This window comes from Cyprinodon tularosa, unplaced genomic scaffold (genome assembly GCF_016077235.1).
Source record: "Cyprinodon tularosa strain WSP-4 unplaced genomic scaffold, ASM1607723v1 ctg277, whole genome shotgun sequence".
Lineage (NCBI taxonomy): Eukaryota > Metazoa > Chordata > Actinopteri > Cyprinodontiformes > Cyprinodontidae > Cyprinodon > Cyprinodon tularosa.
Genome location: NW_024038982.1, coordinates 1,080,334 through 1,096,488, shown reverse-complemented (window position 1 = coordinate 1,096,488; position 16,155 = coordinate 1,080,334). Strand labels below are relative to the sequence as shown.

Below are 16,155 nucleotides of genomic sequence, written 5' to 3'. Positions count from 1 at the left end.
TTATGTGGTTGTAAAAACTCTTCCGTAAAGTTGCTATGATTCCTCGAGTCCTGTTTAGCCTGTAGCTAGTTAGCATGGAAGATTTCAGTCGAACAAATACATGGAGCGATAGCTAGCCTAGTTAGCTGCTTGGGTAATTAACAATAATGGAGCATTTTATTAAAGCTACCCTTGTCTTTTCAAAGTTTTGTATGTATATTTACAATGAAGAGAGTTGTTTTGAGAGTAGAAATATATATTTAGGGGCGAGTAGTGCCGATAGTTGTAATAACGGCAATTCAGCATCTCTGTCCATAGGAAAAATGGATTAACTTTATATTAAATATGGACATTAACCAACATTGGAGGTTAATTGATATGTAGATTAAATATGTAGACGTTCATTGTTTCCCATTCTTTTTTTTTTCTCTTGTAAACCAAAAAAGAAAAAAAAATCCACTGCAATCGCTTCCTGCCTCCGGGTCCGTTATTTTCCCGTTTGACATGGTGTATTATCTAATGAATGTGGACCATTAATGATTTCTTACAACCCGTTAACCAGCGGCTCGTGCTTGTCATTCCTTTGTTATCAGTAAACCTATTAGCTCCCCTTTTCATGTTAATCTTTTTAAAGTTTAATTCCTGAATCACTTTTTTAAATAATAGTTGTTTTGTGTTGAAAATCTTTACCAAAGTTTTATATCGTACATTAATTAATTTAATTAATTAAATGTTTTCAACCTAAAGTATTTATAGGTTTCAAAGAAAGCTTCAGCGTTTTAAAATCTGAAATTTTAAGGTAATTTAAGTCATTAAATTTACATTGTTATAGGTGGTGACTCAATTGACTTGTAATAATGTGTCATCCTACCAAAAGCCTTGTGTTTATTTTATTTAAAACTTTAGCAATTACCTTACAATTGAACTTCTATTTATGTTTGTTATGACAGCATCTCTGTCCATAGGAAAAATGGATGTTTTTTCGACCCCGCTCTCTCCCCCCTAAAAAAAGTATAATTGAAACTGTCCCTTTTAAAGGATCAAATATATTTGATATCTCTAACCAGTGTTTGTGGAGCATGGACTATTGGACGGTTACAAACCTATTTTACTTGGTAGGTCTGAGCCGATGTGGATGTCATAAATCGGCCAAAAAACTAATATCAGAATATATTAGCCTGCATCTGAAATCTCATCCTTAGCAAGTTTAGTTATGTCCTGAATTTGTAAGTGCTCTCATTCACTGCTTCTTCAATCACCACCACTCTTTTTCAGCTGATACTGCGTTATTGGCATAAAATAGCCTATTTAAACAATAAAGATTAAAAAGTTTGTTTAGAATGTCCTTTATTAGCTTCTTTTTCATGAAAAAAAGTATAGGTTTTATGTAAAAAAGGAAATTTTAATGGTTGCCAAATCCCCTTTATTAATTCCCATTTAACAGCTAAGTATTAAATGTAGAAATGTCCCAAAGGGAAACAATCTGTGTCTGTAAAAGAGGTCAATCACGTGCCATGGAGGAAACAGTAATTTACTTTGAAAGTTACATTTACCTTGTTTGTGCTATAAACTAAGTTAAAAAGTAAGGTATGAAGTTTTTTTTTTTTTTTTTTTCCAAGTATCATTTTGAAACATCTCAAATTTAAATGTTAATGTTCTCAAAAAGTCACTAATTTAACTTACTAAATTTGCAAATGCATAGATTACACTTTAATAAGGTATATCTACATTAGTTTGTTAATAAAAATGTACTACTTCTGCCCACAACAGCTTACAAAGGTCTGATACGCAGTTTGAAATACTAATCCTGTTACTTATGTCTTGTGTCGACTCCCTGTCTGTAGAGGAGTTGCTTCAAACTGGTAACCTCCCATTTTGAATCAGTGATTAAAAATAGTGCCTTAAAACACTCCATGTTGCTCCTACGTGGCTTAGACCCAAACACTGTGCAAAAACAGGATCCTGCAAACTGTCAGGCACAATTTCAAAAACCTGACTTACAGCAGCATAATGTAGTTTCTCTTCCAGGTCTCTGTGACCCTGTTTCCTTTTTTTGGAAACAGTACATTCACTAAGTCCTCATTGGCTGGTTAAAATCATGTCCTATATTATTACTTAGCCACAGGGTTCTTGTGATCATTGCTGACAGATGGTTTGCTTACTGTCATATGGCTTGCCACTGATTAGCTGAGACTATTGTAAAAAAAATGGGGTAGTCTAATTCCTTTTGTATTATTAATAAATGCCCCTTTTGCCTTTGAGCATAGTAGTAATACTAACTAAGCAGTCATTAACATTGACAGTTACTCTTCAAAATAGTACACTAATAATACAAACCCTCTATGCAAATTGAGAAACCTTTTCAATTGTGGTTGATTGCAGTGTTGTGTCATTTCACGCCTTTGTACTTTTGCATTTTCTTTTGTGATTTACTCCTGTATTTGTAAAAAAAAAAAAAAAAAAAAAAAAAAAAAAAAAAACTAAAACCAATACGGACTGTGTCCTGCTTCACAGATATTAGGACTCAGTTTTGGAGGAGAGCTCTGCAGCGAGGTACCCGCATGGGTGTGCTTCAGCAATTCTTTGTGTTAGAGCCGAACATGCATTGCATTGGTAGCAGTGTTGCAGTGTTTTGTTTTATATAACGAAGGGGAATGTGGGAACATTCTTTGTTTCCCGCCAGGTGGACTGCAGTGAGTCCTTGATAAGCGAGACAAGAGGCATGATATTCTATGATTTGGCTTGCTTTGCTGAAATATTTTCTCATAGTGCATCAAATGGTATAGAATTGTGCCTTTTCTTTCAAGCTGTAAGTGTCTAATCATCTCAGGCTTAGATGCATTGTTTACATGTTGACCCATGGTTTTGCAGCATTAGAGTAGTTGTTGCCATTGGTTACAGGGTACAAGTGATTGAACAGCAGGGAGGGGAGTAAGTGTGTACAGCAAGTTTATGTAAGGGCAAAGCTGTATGATTTGTCAAACTCTCAGTTCTGGAATTTCAGTTCAGATATTTGCTTATTGTTGCATGTCTATGTTGAGATTTTTACTTGGGCATAGCATACTGCATGTTTTCCCTCACATTTTACAACTTTTCTAATCTTAGACTATCTAAATGGATGGATTTGAGGAGTTTTTAAATGTTTACAGATAATGTTGGCACATGAGAGTTACTCTAAGAGATGTAAGGAAATTTTGCATGACTTAAATACAGCCAGAGGAAAATATCAAGAAACCTGCTGTTTCTCTGAAGTCGTTGAGATATTGACACCCATCCTCATGGAGCAGATGAATGTGGAGCAGTCAGCACCAGGGGAGGAGCAGCTCTAGTTTACATAGATCAAACTTATCTGATGCAGCAGTCAGTAACTATGGCCACATTTAGGCCTGCTCTCGTCATTGCCCTAAAAGTCATCAGGCATGGCTGGAAATAGCCCTGCTAATTAACCAGCACAGTGTTTTATGTGAGGCCAATAATGGATTCTTTCATAACAAAAGCTTTTAAGTGATTATGTTACAGCGACTGAATGAGTTTGTTTCTAGTATCTAGAGATTGTATGGTATCTCATTAACGAAATGTTTCTTCTGTCTCTTAGGGGCCAGCACTATTCGCAGAATGGCCCCTGCAGAGGTAAGAATGTCAGAAATTGCTTTAAATCTTGTTAGCTGTATGTAATATGCTATATTTTATAGTTTAAAATGTAAAATACAGGCTATTTTCTTTTTTCCTTTTTTTTTTTTTTTACATTTTATTTTATCATTTTGTATTCTACATTTTTACCATATGTTTATACCTGAGTTAGTGATCATGTTGTGGTAAATAATTTCTGTTTCCATTTAATAATTGAAGTGAAGTGAGTTTGGTCAATTTTAAGAAAAAGTTAAGTAAAAAAAACAAAACAGTTAATTCATGAAATATTTCCACCTGCAATTAAAAGATTAAAAAAAAATTGTATATGAGCAAATTTATGCATTTCACAGTAGAGTATGCATTGGCCAATTCTAGGTTAGATCATTGGTTTATAAAATACAATATTCTTTTTTTGGCTAATACTGGACCAATATCCAATATTAATATCGGATTGGGACATACCTTGTATTTACATATACAGACATCTCATCATGGTTTGTGTTTTGTTTTCCCTCTGTTGCCGCACAGTTGCCTGGTTCTTCAGGCACCACCCAAAGTATGAAGAAGACCATCGGGCACAGGGGTGTGGAAACGACCACTGGAGAGACCACATACAAAAAGGTGAGTGCAAACTGTCACTGAGTCAAAAGTAATCACGAATATTTTAGATCTTTAAATTTAAAGATTCTTTGATTCGAAAATCTTTATTTGGTGCAAATATTTTTAATCCCATGCTAACTTTTTCTTTTTGATCTCTTAAGACCACATCATCTGCCTTAAAGGGTGCAATCCAGTTAGGCATTGCTCACACAGTTGGCAGCCTAAGCCAAAAGGCAGAGAGAGATGTTCTTATGCAGGACTTTGTGGTGGTTGAGAGCATCTTCTTCCCCAGGTTTGTAAAATAATAATACAAAAAATCCAAATGAATAGTTTTTGGAGGTAATTGGAGTTTCTCTCTCTCTCTAATTTGTTTTCCAGCGAAGGGAGTAACCTGACCCCTGCTCATCACTACAGTGACTTTCGCTTTAAGACCTACGCTCCTATTGCTTTCCGTTACTTTAGAGAGATGTTCGGCATTCGGCCAGATGACTACCTGGTCAGTACTTGAACTAAGATTACCCTGCCTTATTCAGAACTACAGCTTTTCTTATAACCTTGTTTACACCTAAGCATTTAGTCATTTTAATGTTTTGTTTGTAAGTGCATCTATTGCATAAGGCAGGAAGGTAACAAGGACAGAGGAATTGACAGCTTATTTTTTTACTGGGAATTTTCTTTTTTATACATTATTTTTCTTTGACAGTAAAGTTGTCGACTCTTATCACAACATAGACTCATTCCTCTTCAAAAAAGTTTTTGCTGAATCTGAATTTGTAAACTTTTAGTAAAAGATTGGTCAATTATTTACTTATTTTCTTAATGCTTTAGATTGAAGCTTAATGTAAGGAAAGCTTTCAATGCTTAGAAAACATTTCTCTACACTGTCAGATTATCGCTGTATGCTTGGATTATTTTATATAGACTATAACACACATTTTAATTTCTGTTGAAGTATTCCCTGTGTAATGAGCCACTCATCGAGCTGTCGAACCCGGGTGCCAGTGGATCCCTCTTCTATGTCTCTAGTGACGATGAGTTTATTATCAAGACAGTTCAGCACAAAGAGGCAGAATTTCTTCAGAAGCTATTACCCGGTTACTTCATGGTGAGTCTTAACTGTGAGGAAGGCAAGACATGTTATTGTGACTTTGGTATAATATGGTTTCATTCAGCAGTCATATCAGTGTAAAAATATTTAGGTTGTAGATGAAAATAACTGACTTACTAAGGCAGTGGTTCCCAAAGTGTGGGGCGCGCCCCCTAGGGGGCGTGGAAATTTAATTGTAATCCAAAGGGGGGCCCAGAACAAAATCTTTGGGAACCACTGTACTAAGGAAACCCATTACTCATATATTGTTCTTTACCTTTTCAGAACATAAACCAGAACAAGCGCACCCTACTGCCTAAGTTCTACGGCCTGTACTGCGTTCAGGCAGGGGGGAAGAACATCCGCATTGTTGTGATGAATAACCTTCTGCCCCGGATCATCCCCATGCACTTCAAATACGACTTGAAGGGATCCACCTATAAGAGACGAGCTTCTCCGAAGGAAAGAGAAAAGGCTGTTCCTACTTACAAAGACCTGGATTTTATCCAGGACATGCCTGATGGCCTGCTGCTGGAAGCAGACAACTACAATGCTCTCTGCAAGACTATTCAGAGGGACTGTTTGGTGAGTCTCAGTGAGAAAGCTTTTAGTTTTTTTTTTTTTTTACTCATTGTTATTCAAGGATGGTGCACTAAAGAATTCAACCAAGCTTGGGTGCTAACAACAGAAGGCATTACTAACATTAGCTGCACAAAACAAGAAAAATGTAAAGGTATAGTGCATGATGTTCTTTTCTGGGTGGATCATCAAAATAAATGGTCCTCCTAATTTTCAATCATTCTGGTGATATGTTTACATAAGGCCATCCTACGTACCCATCCCCATTTTTAATTAATAGTGATGAGACTGACATAGTGGAAAAACTCCAAATCTTCTTTTGGAAACTAAGCTTGTATGAGCGATGCAAACAGCAACTTTTAAACAGAGCGTGCACAAGGAGAAATGGGCTTATGCATGCTCTCACACGTGTTTAACAGGTGTTCCTTTTCAGGAGCGGGCACAGGGTTGTGCATGTGCATTTTTTTTTTCTAAGTGGAGAAGGGGGGTCTTTTCAAAAATTTGCAAAAAATCCTTACCTATATCTTTTAACAATTGTAAATCTGGTCATTTTTAAGTTTTAATTATTTCAGATATGACCATTCTTTTTTTTTTCATCACATACTAAAACACGTGGTATTTATGTATTTCAGCCTACTAATGCTTCCAATAGCTGTAACATGAAATTGCTGACTACAGATAATTATAATGAAAGTGTGCAACAATTTGCTTAGAATCCCAATGAACCACTGCAGCTGCTTTAGTTGCTTGTTTGTTGTGACAAAATGTTCAATTCGTTAAAAAGAAACCACTGGACTTTGTTTTCCAAGTTTTAAATACGTTAAGCTTCCCATCCAGGAAACTTTCTCAATTCAAAATGTCTTTATTAGCTTTGAGTTCAGGCTTTATAGAGTAGCCCAACAAGTTTTGCCTAGTTTTATTCAGTTTTAAATGTTTATTTTTACTACTCTATCTTCGGAAAACATCTAGCCAGCAAGTTGGGATCTTAATAAAAGTTTTGACTGATTTGAATGGGAGTCATTGTTTGAGTCAAACTTGTAATGAAGCATAATGTTAAGTCTGCACTTTGGATTCTTTTCTTTTGATGTAAAAATACTTTAAACTTGACCAAAAATATTACATTACACAAAATATGTGATTTATAGCAAAATCAAGTTAACTTTATTTAGAGCAGAAAAGTTTCAATATTATATTATGATATTATAATCAATTTTCTATTTTAGAATTTTTTTAGTGATTTGAAACATTTTTATTTTTATCCATGGACTCGTAACACATTAAAAACTTAACGTACAAAATTTAGTTAGTTTTCAAGTGAACCCGTTTCCTTCAAAGATTGTTATCGCTTCTGTAATTCTGCCTTTTACTGAGTAATGCTGGCAAAATAACCATCTGACGTTAGCTGTAGCACTGCTTTCCTTTATGGTTCATACATCCTTATATTTTTACTAAGTACATTAGCAGCTCCTTCATTATGCATTTTTTTTCCTGTCCTGCAGCTTCTGCAGAGTTTTAAGATCATGGACTACAGCTTGTTGATGGGAATCCACAACATGGACCAAGCAAGTAGAGAGCGGGAGCGTAGTGGAGGCAATTCAAGCGACAGCATTGCATTGGAGGGCCCGGTAACTCCGGATCAGCGTCGCCCCCTAGCTCAGAAAAGTTTGTACTGCACAGCCATGGAGTCCATCCAGGGGGAAGCACGAGGAAAGGGATCTCTGGATTCGGAAGACCAGTAGGTGGACCTACTGCCACAGTCTGAGCTTCTAGTTTCTTTTTATTTATTTTTTAGTAAGGTCTACTGTTGTGAAATGATGAAATACACTATTTTGACCCTGACTTTCCAGTGTGGGAGGTATTCCAGCCCGCAACGCTAAAGGAGAAAGGTTGCTGATCTACATTGGCATCATTGACATTCTTCAGTCCTACAGGTAAGTGTTGAATTCCTTTAAAATGTCCATAATATTTATTTAAGATTAACAAACATACGTTTAATTGACATTTGTAAATGTCATTTAGGTTTATTAAGAAACTGGAACACTCCTGGAAAGCACTGGTCCATGATGGGGTAAGAGCATAGATATGATATAATGCAACTAAAGAGTTGGAGGAAGTGCGCAAAGTAAATGTATCAATTATAAGCATTTTATTAAGTTCAGTTATATTCATCTATTAATGTGTAAAATTTTCTTTTATTTTTATCTTCTTAATCATAAGGAAGAATCTGGAGAGTTTCATATATTTTATTTACAAATAAAGTTCTTGGAAATGCAGAGAAAAAACAACAACAAAAAAAAAAAACAAGAAATAGAATCTGAGGTCTACTTGCCAACAATGCAAGCAGGTAAAAAAAATGTATATAAACAAAAATGCTAACACTCTACTCTACAAGCTATTATGAAGGTGAAAGGTTAAACTTTATGACTGTGTTACTGACTATTTAAGATGTTCATAAATTTGGTTAAAGGTAAAGTTGTTTATCAAATGTTCATTGGTCTCTTAGGAGGTTCAGGAATGGGGATTTACTGAATTGATTTATTTGTAATAACTGATTTTAATCTGAGAGGGATAGGAAGGGAAAATCCCTTTAGATTTGTCATGACAGGATAGAACATAAAGCTATTGCTTCTCTGTGTTATAAATTCAGGCTAACACAAACAGTTGTTGTAGCTTAACCTTTAATGGTAACCAGACCTGGCTCTAAGCCCACTGGGCAAGGCTTGTTAATGGCTTCATTGGCTCTATGTTAATCTATCTGACTCTGGAAACCGGATTAGCTCTCCACAGCATGAGTCCCTTAAAGGAGAACATATCAGCAGGGGGTTATCAATAAGTATTTTGGTAACAAGTATATGCTGTCCTATAAAACTTAAACTGCATGCTTTAGACAACAGAGACAAAAAAGTTGAAACTATTATTGCAGTAGCAATAAGTTTCTCATGACTGGGTGTCTGGATATTCCAAGTTTCTAATAGGTTATAGTTTTCACTGAAAAACATCTGGTTCACATGTCACATTCTAGATAGATCCGTGGTGAAGTTTAGGAGTGGTTATGGGTTGTAAAAAAAAGCTGGTTCAATTAGCAAATACAATCATTTCTATGAAGAGAATTTTGGTCCTGCATGGAAAAGCATCCACACCAAACTATCTGCTTAAAACTTACAAAGGTTATTAAAAGATTAATGTCTTGGATTTTCAGTGATGCAGCCTGTGTGGAATAAGAGCTTATTTGGACTACACCTAAAATGTCCTTTAAGAGCATTTTAAAAAGTCCAATTAGAAATTTTCATTTGCATTATGGTTTTCCATCTTCCTTTTCCAGGACACTGTTTCAGTTCACAGACCTGGTTTCTACGCGGAGCGTTTCCAGCAGTTCATGTGCAACACAGTTTTCAAGAAAATTCCACGTAAGCTTGCATATGTTTGAGCTTTATTTAACCAAAGCTTGGCTGTTGCTGTGTATATATTGATCCTTAATTTTGTGGCATATGCTCCCTCAGTTAAGCCGTCACCCTCTAAGAAGAGTCGTGGAGGGGGTCAAGGAGGGCTTAGAAGAGCCCCCACTTTAGGGGGTCCCACTCCGCTCACCCAAGCAGCAGGACAGTCTGCAGAGGGCTCCAGACCGGGATATCACAGCCATTTTAAAAGCACAGAATCAGAGGCTGACACCAGTAAGACCTCAGGAATTATTAAGTTGCTCCAGGCTCCCCTGTATCTACCCAAACACTTTCATTTATATCCATTTCCACTCAGACGACACTGGTTTTCCTTCTGTTGTTAGGTGTTCAGCAAGACAAACCAGACCTGGTTCCAAGGACGCCCCCACCTGCAGACCACCCTGCTGATGCTGAGGCCAATCTGTCCACCTCTTCACTAGGCAGCGCAGGAGAAGGTTCCACCTCTCCTCCACTACGGTAAAATATTTTCACCATAGTTGGATTTTCACATTGTTGTAAACGGTTCCAATGTGACTTTGACTTTTCTTCGCAGCTCCGTTGGAGTAGAAGTGCACAAATCAGCAAACACAGACCACGACCAGGGAATGTTCCCCAGGTACACAAAGTTTTTTAACTTGATCCTTTTTGTTTCTGTTTTAGAAAAAGAAATCCGTGCCATAATTCAAAGGGAAAGGAAGAGCTGTAATTCCTGCCACATTTATTGGCACCACCTGCTAAAAAAGAATTTGTAAAAACCTAAATATAAAGGAATCTTTTATTGTAGCATAATCCCACTTACCTTGCAAGCAACAGGAATTTGCGCAAATTTAGTGTTGATGCAGAAATCTTTCGGACCAATGAAAGAGGTAGAAGGCTAAAGCAAAACCAAGATGGCTGCCAGTTTTAGCTGGAATGATCTATTATTTTCTTTTGAAAAAACAGCAGAAAATTACTTTTTTGCCTTTTTGGATGGAAAGATGTTTGAACGTTCATTCTGACTGGGTTTGATAAGGTTTTGATTTATCAGTTAACTGCTAGTTGTGAAACAAATCAAGAATGTGATACGTCTGGGCTGATACGGTTGCTGTGATTGGCTAGAAGCTCGACACAGAAGGCGGATGTCACTTGATTTACCCAATCAACTTAAAGAATTGTTCTGAAAGACCCTCTCTTTTGTGAACGCTATCCACAGGAGGCTTTCCAGATAGATGCTGTGTAGAACTCAATTTGAATTCTACATGGCATCCATCTAGCAAATGCCTCATTACAATCACATCTAAACAAGAGTACAATTATTAGATGTGGAATAGTCCCACTTTAACACAACTATCACCACCACTTACTCAAACCTTCATAAAATAACGCCTATTGTTCTTCTTTAACATCTCAAAAGTTCGGAGAATATAATGAGATATAATGATGTCTGACATATAATGTCTGATGAGCAAATTTTTTCTGTCATTTTATCTCTTGACAACCTTTAGAGGCCATTCAGAGTCCAGAGTCTTGTAATCTTGTCTCCTCAGCCCACTTAAATAATGGCTAGGATTTAATTCTAATGAGATGGCCATATAACAAGATGAACCCTGTATTGTGGGGCTTTATCACAGAGTCCTAATTATTATCCATTTCACAATGAAAAAATCAAAATCAGAAAAAAATCCTCCAGATTTCCATTTAAGATGCCTTATATTTACAAAAGAACTTGATGCAATGCTCTCTAAGCTGATTTCCATGTTATTTGAGAAGAAACACACCCACCACAACACACATCTTTCCCCGTACGTCAAAATATAAAGAGAAACCTAATTCCACCAACAACACTTTGGTCCACTTTCACACAAAATTTTAAACACAAGCAAAAGAACTAAGTAAGTATTTTTTGTTTTCGATTATCTTAACACAGTTGAACAGAAACTGCTCAATTTAGAAATCTTCTGGTACAAGATTACTTTTCCTCCCATTGAACAAATGTATTCTAATGATATGCTAGTTTTTTTTTTTTTTTTTTTTCAGTGTGAGATATGCTACTCTAATTAAATTTGTTGCCATGGTTGCAGTTGCTGTTAATTTAAGAGAAAAAGGCTTTTTTTTTTACCCATCTGCAGCACATATGTACACTGCCTGCTGACATCAATTTAAAGCCACTGTCTAGTAAATGGTTAATACTGTCTTTTTTTTTTTTTTTTTTTTTCACTTGCCTGTTTGAGTCATTTCGCCTCATTAATCACATTCTTTGTTCCAGTTTGGGGGCGGAAGGCGCCGCTGATAACTCAACCAACCTGTCTGGAAACGAGGAGGTAGTTTCTCTCTCTGACATCGTCCCAGAGACTAACATCTGCTTTGTAAGTCTAAGCCAACATTTTCCACCTTTTCTTTTTTTTTCTTAAAGCAGTGATATTTTCTGAACAGAAAACTAAAAAAAATTTATATTTAACAGTAAAAAAAAAGAAACCTGGGCCACATCTATGAAGATGAGGCACTTCTGGAACCGATGAGGTGGTTGAAAGTAAGAGCAACGTAAATGAAAGTCCTCCCTCCAAGACGACCCCTTCATAGGTCCTGTGTTTCCCAGTCACCCCTCAGCATAGACGAGAGCTGCTCCGTCAACCAGGAGAAGAGAGATGAAAAGAAATGAAGGACTAGGCTTCTGACTACGAGCCGTCATCTGTCACTAGCTCCATTACAGCTGCAGCAGATATCATCCTCATTGTGCGTATTGAAATGAAGCAAGTCCTGTCCATCATCCAGAGGATGAAGAGATGCGATTTTTCAGATAATTCAACAGAAGCACACTGAGCTCAGAGCTCACATAAAGGGCAAACCTGCACGGCTGCAGTTTGATTCCAGCCCCTGTACCTCTGGTCAGTAGAGACACTCTAAACTGACCATAGAAATAATTTGAATCAACAACTGCTGCTCGGATCCACAATCACATTTATTTCTTCCCTATTGTCATCTGTGTACAGTATTTGGAATCAGATTTAGAAGGTGGAGCGGGTCGAACAAAACCCCAGGACATTTTCGTTTCCCATTTTGAATTGTTGTAGTACCCTCAGTGGTACAAGCTAGACCTTTGCCACTGATGAATGTATTCCTACGTTCCTCTAACGCAGAAAGTGTCTTATTAAAACAAACACCCACATTTCTACCGCCCTTAAAATCCGTCCCCTGCTAATGTGGCCACGTATGCTGAAGTCTGAGTACAGAACAGAGCGTTTGCAGCATTGCTGGATAGTAAATGCTGGTAAAGTAAGTGTCTTTTAAATATTGTAGTATTTTTAAGTTATTGTCTGTGCCTTGTGTGTTTTTCTTTGACTTTTTTAAATGTATAGCTGACATTGGTGAAGGTTAGTGCTGCAGTTGCACATAGAACCTGCCTTATCACTACTGCTGATGTTCATCAAACTGCCATTTATACAGTATATCCTCACTAACCAGTCAGTTGTGAAGGTTTACAAGAGCTCCAGAACACTAACACCAGTTACCGTTGTGGGAGATTGTCTTCCCCCTGATTTAACAGTAATTTGTTTCTACTGGTTATGGAAACTAACACCTGATGCTTTGACCAATATTACTAACCATGACTTTAAAGCAATCGCTTAAATCTTTTGAAATGAGGTTTCCTTGAAAGGTTATCTGCGGTAAATATCTTACCTGCAATGAACAACTGGATTAAACCAGCTTCAGATTAGTTGGTCCTGTATGTTGAAACTCATCTGAAAGGCCAAATAAGTTTTTTGTCAAATTTCTTCAAACAGCTACTATCTAAATGTCCTTAAAAGCACATTTTGAATGCAGGATTGTTTTTATTTAGTTGCTTATTTATTATTTCTCTGTCAGGGTCTAATGGAAATAATTTCATGGAGGGAGATTGCAGAGCAGTTTGTATAGATTGTGTATTTTGAGGATTATGATTGTGTCATATTTCTAGCTCTTTTAACTTTAAACTCTAATCAGTTATTGTCAGCTGAGAATAGAGGGAGGATAACTCATCCTACCTTAAATTGTATTTAAGGGCTTGAAACCCACAAAAATAATCGCAGCTCTCTGGACAAATTTTAAATTAAATAAATTGGTAGAATATTTCACATACAGTATACATTGTATAAATGTAGGTATATAACTGGGGATAAGTACAACCACTTAACAGTGGCAAAGTGCTTCCAAAAAATGCTACTGAAGTTGTTGACTTTTTCACTTTAAAATTAGGAAGTAAAGGTTTGTTAGATACTTGCATTTTTTAACCTTAAGGATACTTTATCTGCCTTTAAATCACAGTTTATCTTTTGGTGTAGGAAGCCTGTGCCCTACATTTGGCCAATTTCTACCACTACAACACAAACACACACAAGAAACCATAAGCGCAAAAAAGGAAAGCGTCTTATAGCGTCTTCGGCTGCAGCTATAACCTTTTAAACAAACCTCATCTCTAAATCTATCAGAATAAGGTGTTTTTAAAAGTCTTGGTTTTTCTTTACATAATTTTCAGTTGTCTTTATTATTAAGAGCATAAAAAAGCTGCTGAGGTAGGTGGCACAAGTTTTTAGAGGGGATTTCTGATAAAGGACATTAGATGTACTACCTAGTGATTGTAGCAAAACGTAAAAATCATCTCATGTCATGTCAATGTTTAAAGTGTGTGTTCTATGCAGCAGACAGAGCAGGAGAAACAAATGAAGAGAAAACAGCCATGATCATACATGAGTACAGTTGAGTGTATGGGTCTTTTTTTTTTTTTTCACCGCACCAAAGAAAGAGGCAGAGTGGATATATTAAGAGTGCGCCTAAGTACAAGAGGAAGTGATGAACTGCTTCTCTGATTTATTTAAAATTGTAATAACACAGTGAACCTGTTTTTGTAAAGATTTATTATGAAACTGGGTTTTTGTTTTGTCCTGAACCATTTCGTGAGGGAAAGTCTGCTTCCTTTTTGAGTCCTTTTATTTTTGAGCAGGTTTTCTTTAACATACAGTTGAATTGATAGTTCAAGTCATTTCAAACAAAAACTACACATTCCTGTACAGCTTTCATGTGTGGTAGCACATTGGGACTTGCTATTTCCCACCATTGTGTTCCATGTTGATGTTTTTTTTTGTATTTATGCTGAGAGGTTAAGTAGGAATCATTTAAAACACATTTGATCGGCTGTGTAGGACAGCCAACTAAATAACACTCAAATGTCTGATTCAGATTTTACAAAGTTCAGATTTTTGTTTTCCACAACTGTTTAATGTGTTTGTTTTTACAGTTCCTTTAATTCTGTAATAGTTTTGAGATGAAGACCAGGTCTGAGATTTTCTACTACACTATGGCACAATAGAAAAATCCTTGGGTGCTTTGAGGATGCAGGCGGGTTTAGACACTACGAAGCTGAAGAAATGCAATACAAACCTCAGTCTGCCACCTCTCAGCCCTCTGAAGTCTATTTATTATTACCATTGATTGCTGTAGGCTGAGATGATGAAAGGTTATTTACTTTTGATGATTGTAAAATGACTGAAGGATGTCTGAAACTTTATAGCTCGTGATGCTTATAAAGGGGGACTTTTTGACAATTTCATATTTTCTATTTCATGGTTAGATTGTGAAATGATGGCGATATTCCCTTCATGATGTTTCTGGCTCTTCCATTGTTTTTCTACATGAATGTTTCAAATGGCTTACGAGCCAGTGTTGCTGGTTGTCCTATATGCTTCAATGACTATATTTTTACGGTGTATAAATGTGTATATGTACATAAAAGTCACGGAAATGCCTTCTCGTACAACATGAACTGCCTGTTCCTCTTGCCATCTTTCAGTTACAGTTTGTGGTGGTGATGTTTTTATGTCTGATTTAAAGGATTAAAGGTATTTTCTAAATCTGTACTTGGCTTTGATTGTTGATTTTATTTAGACATGTTTTCTTACGACATCTTAATTTAAGCTTAGATATTTGGGTGTTAAATGTCTTTGACATGGTTACATAACTGTAGTTTCCTCCTCCACAAAAATGTTCTCTGTGATAAACTCCAGGCTCTCCATTTTCAATCTTGAAGCTGCAGGAAAAGCGGATCCAAACAGTCAAATGCTTTTCAGTATAGTGATGGCCAACATGGAAAACATGTATAAATGCTTTGGTTTTTTTGTGGAGGTACTTCAAATGTATTAATTACTGTTAAGCATTTGAGTAACACAAGCCAAAACATTTTTCTCTATGTAAAAGGATTTTTTCTAATTTTTTGGGGGTAAAAAAATACATAATATCTTTATCAGTCCTTATCTTTTAACTAATGGAAAATATGACAAATATAATTAATAGATAGAATAAACAAAAGCCTAAAACAGCCTATAAACAATGAAGAAATGCTGAATATGCAAACAGTGGATATGTGTGTCAGGTTATATGCAAGTAGCGCTTTTGGATTTACGCTACAGTTTTTGCTTTTTAGAGCAAATTAGCTAAATCACATTCCAAGTATCTAAATAGAATGTAAATTAGAAGGTGCATATTTCCACTAACTAAGCACTCTCCAAAAGTTCCTTTAAAATACTTGGTACCGGTATGTATCAACCAGCAGCAGTGGAGCCAATAAGACATGTTTGCAACTTTAAGACTGGAACAAGGAACTAGCACAGTGTGGAAAAATACACTTTTATCTCAATCAAGCTGTTCTTTTCAGAATTATTAATTTATAATTTATTTACGGACAGAATCAGCAATTGAACAAATTATTCATAGAATAGAATAAAAATACCTTTATTTTCCCTCAGCGGGGAATTCTGTGTTTGACAATGAAAAAAGAAAGCAGAAGTACAGGCATTTAAAAGACAGAGCGGTATTAAAAAGAACAAAATATTT

At 36.2% G+C, this 16,155-nt stretch overlaps 1 protein-coding gene across 2 annotated transcripts; it reads left to right on the top strand.

The window, feature by feature from the left end:
* Positions 1 to 3,489: 3,489 nt before the first annotated feature.
* Positions 3,490 to 13,671, top strand: LOC119786710 (phosphatidylinositol 4-phosphate 5-kinase type-1 alpha-like). 2 transcript variants are annotated; one of them, XM_038290199.1, is made up of 15 exons: positions 3,490 to 3,609; positions 4,138 to 4,230; positions 4,371 to 4,501; positions 4,588 to 4,705; positions 5,162 to 5,314; positions 5,582 to 5,881; positions 7,375 to 7,610; positions 7,723 to 7,806; positions 7,895 to 7,943; positions 9,198 to 9,282; positions 9,376 to 9,546; positions 9,657 to 9,789; positions 9,866 to 9,928; positions 11,558 to 11,661; positions 11,753 to 13,671. In XM_038290199.1, the coding sequence occupies exons 1-15, from the start codon at positions 3,595 to 3,597 to the stop codon at positions 11,782 to 11,784; spliced, it is 1,767 nt and encodes a 588-aa protein (XP_038146127.1). In that variant the 5' UTR covers positions 3,490 to 3,594; the 3' UTR covers positions 11,785 to 13,671. The 2 variants fall into 2 exon arrangements, with proteins under 2 accessions (XP_038146127.1, XP_038146128.1); XM_038290200.1 differs by having other exon boundaries at positions 3,491 to 3,609; positions 11,558 to 11,657.
* Positions 13,672 to 16,155: the final 2,484 nt, after the last annotated feature.

What these genes read in the sequence shown, in the direction of transcription:
- LOC119786710 (XM_038290199.1), top strand. An exon ending in CTATTCAGAGGGACTGTTTG is followed by an intron (nt 5,882 to 7,374) that starts GTGAGTCTCAGT and finishes CCTGTCCTGCAG; the next exon opens with CTTCTGCAGAGTTTTAAGAT. An exon ending in GACTAACATCTGCTTTGTAA is followed by an intron (nt 11,662 to 11,752) that starts GTCTAAGCCAAC and finishes TATATTTAACAG; the next exon opens with TAAAAAAAAAGAAACCTGGG.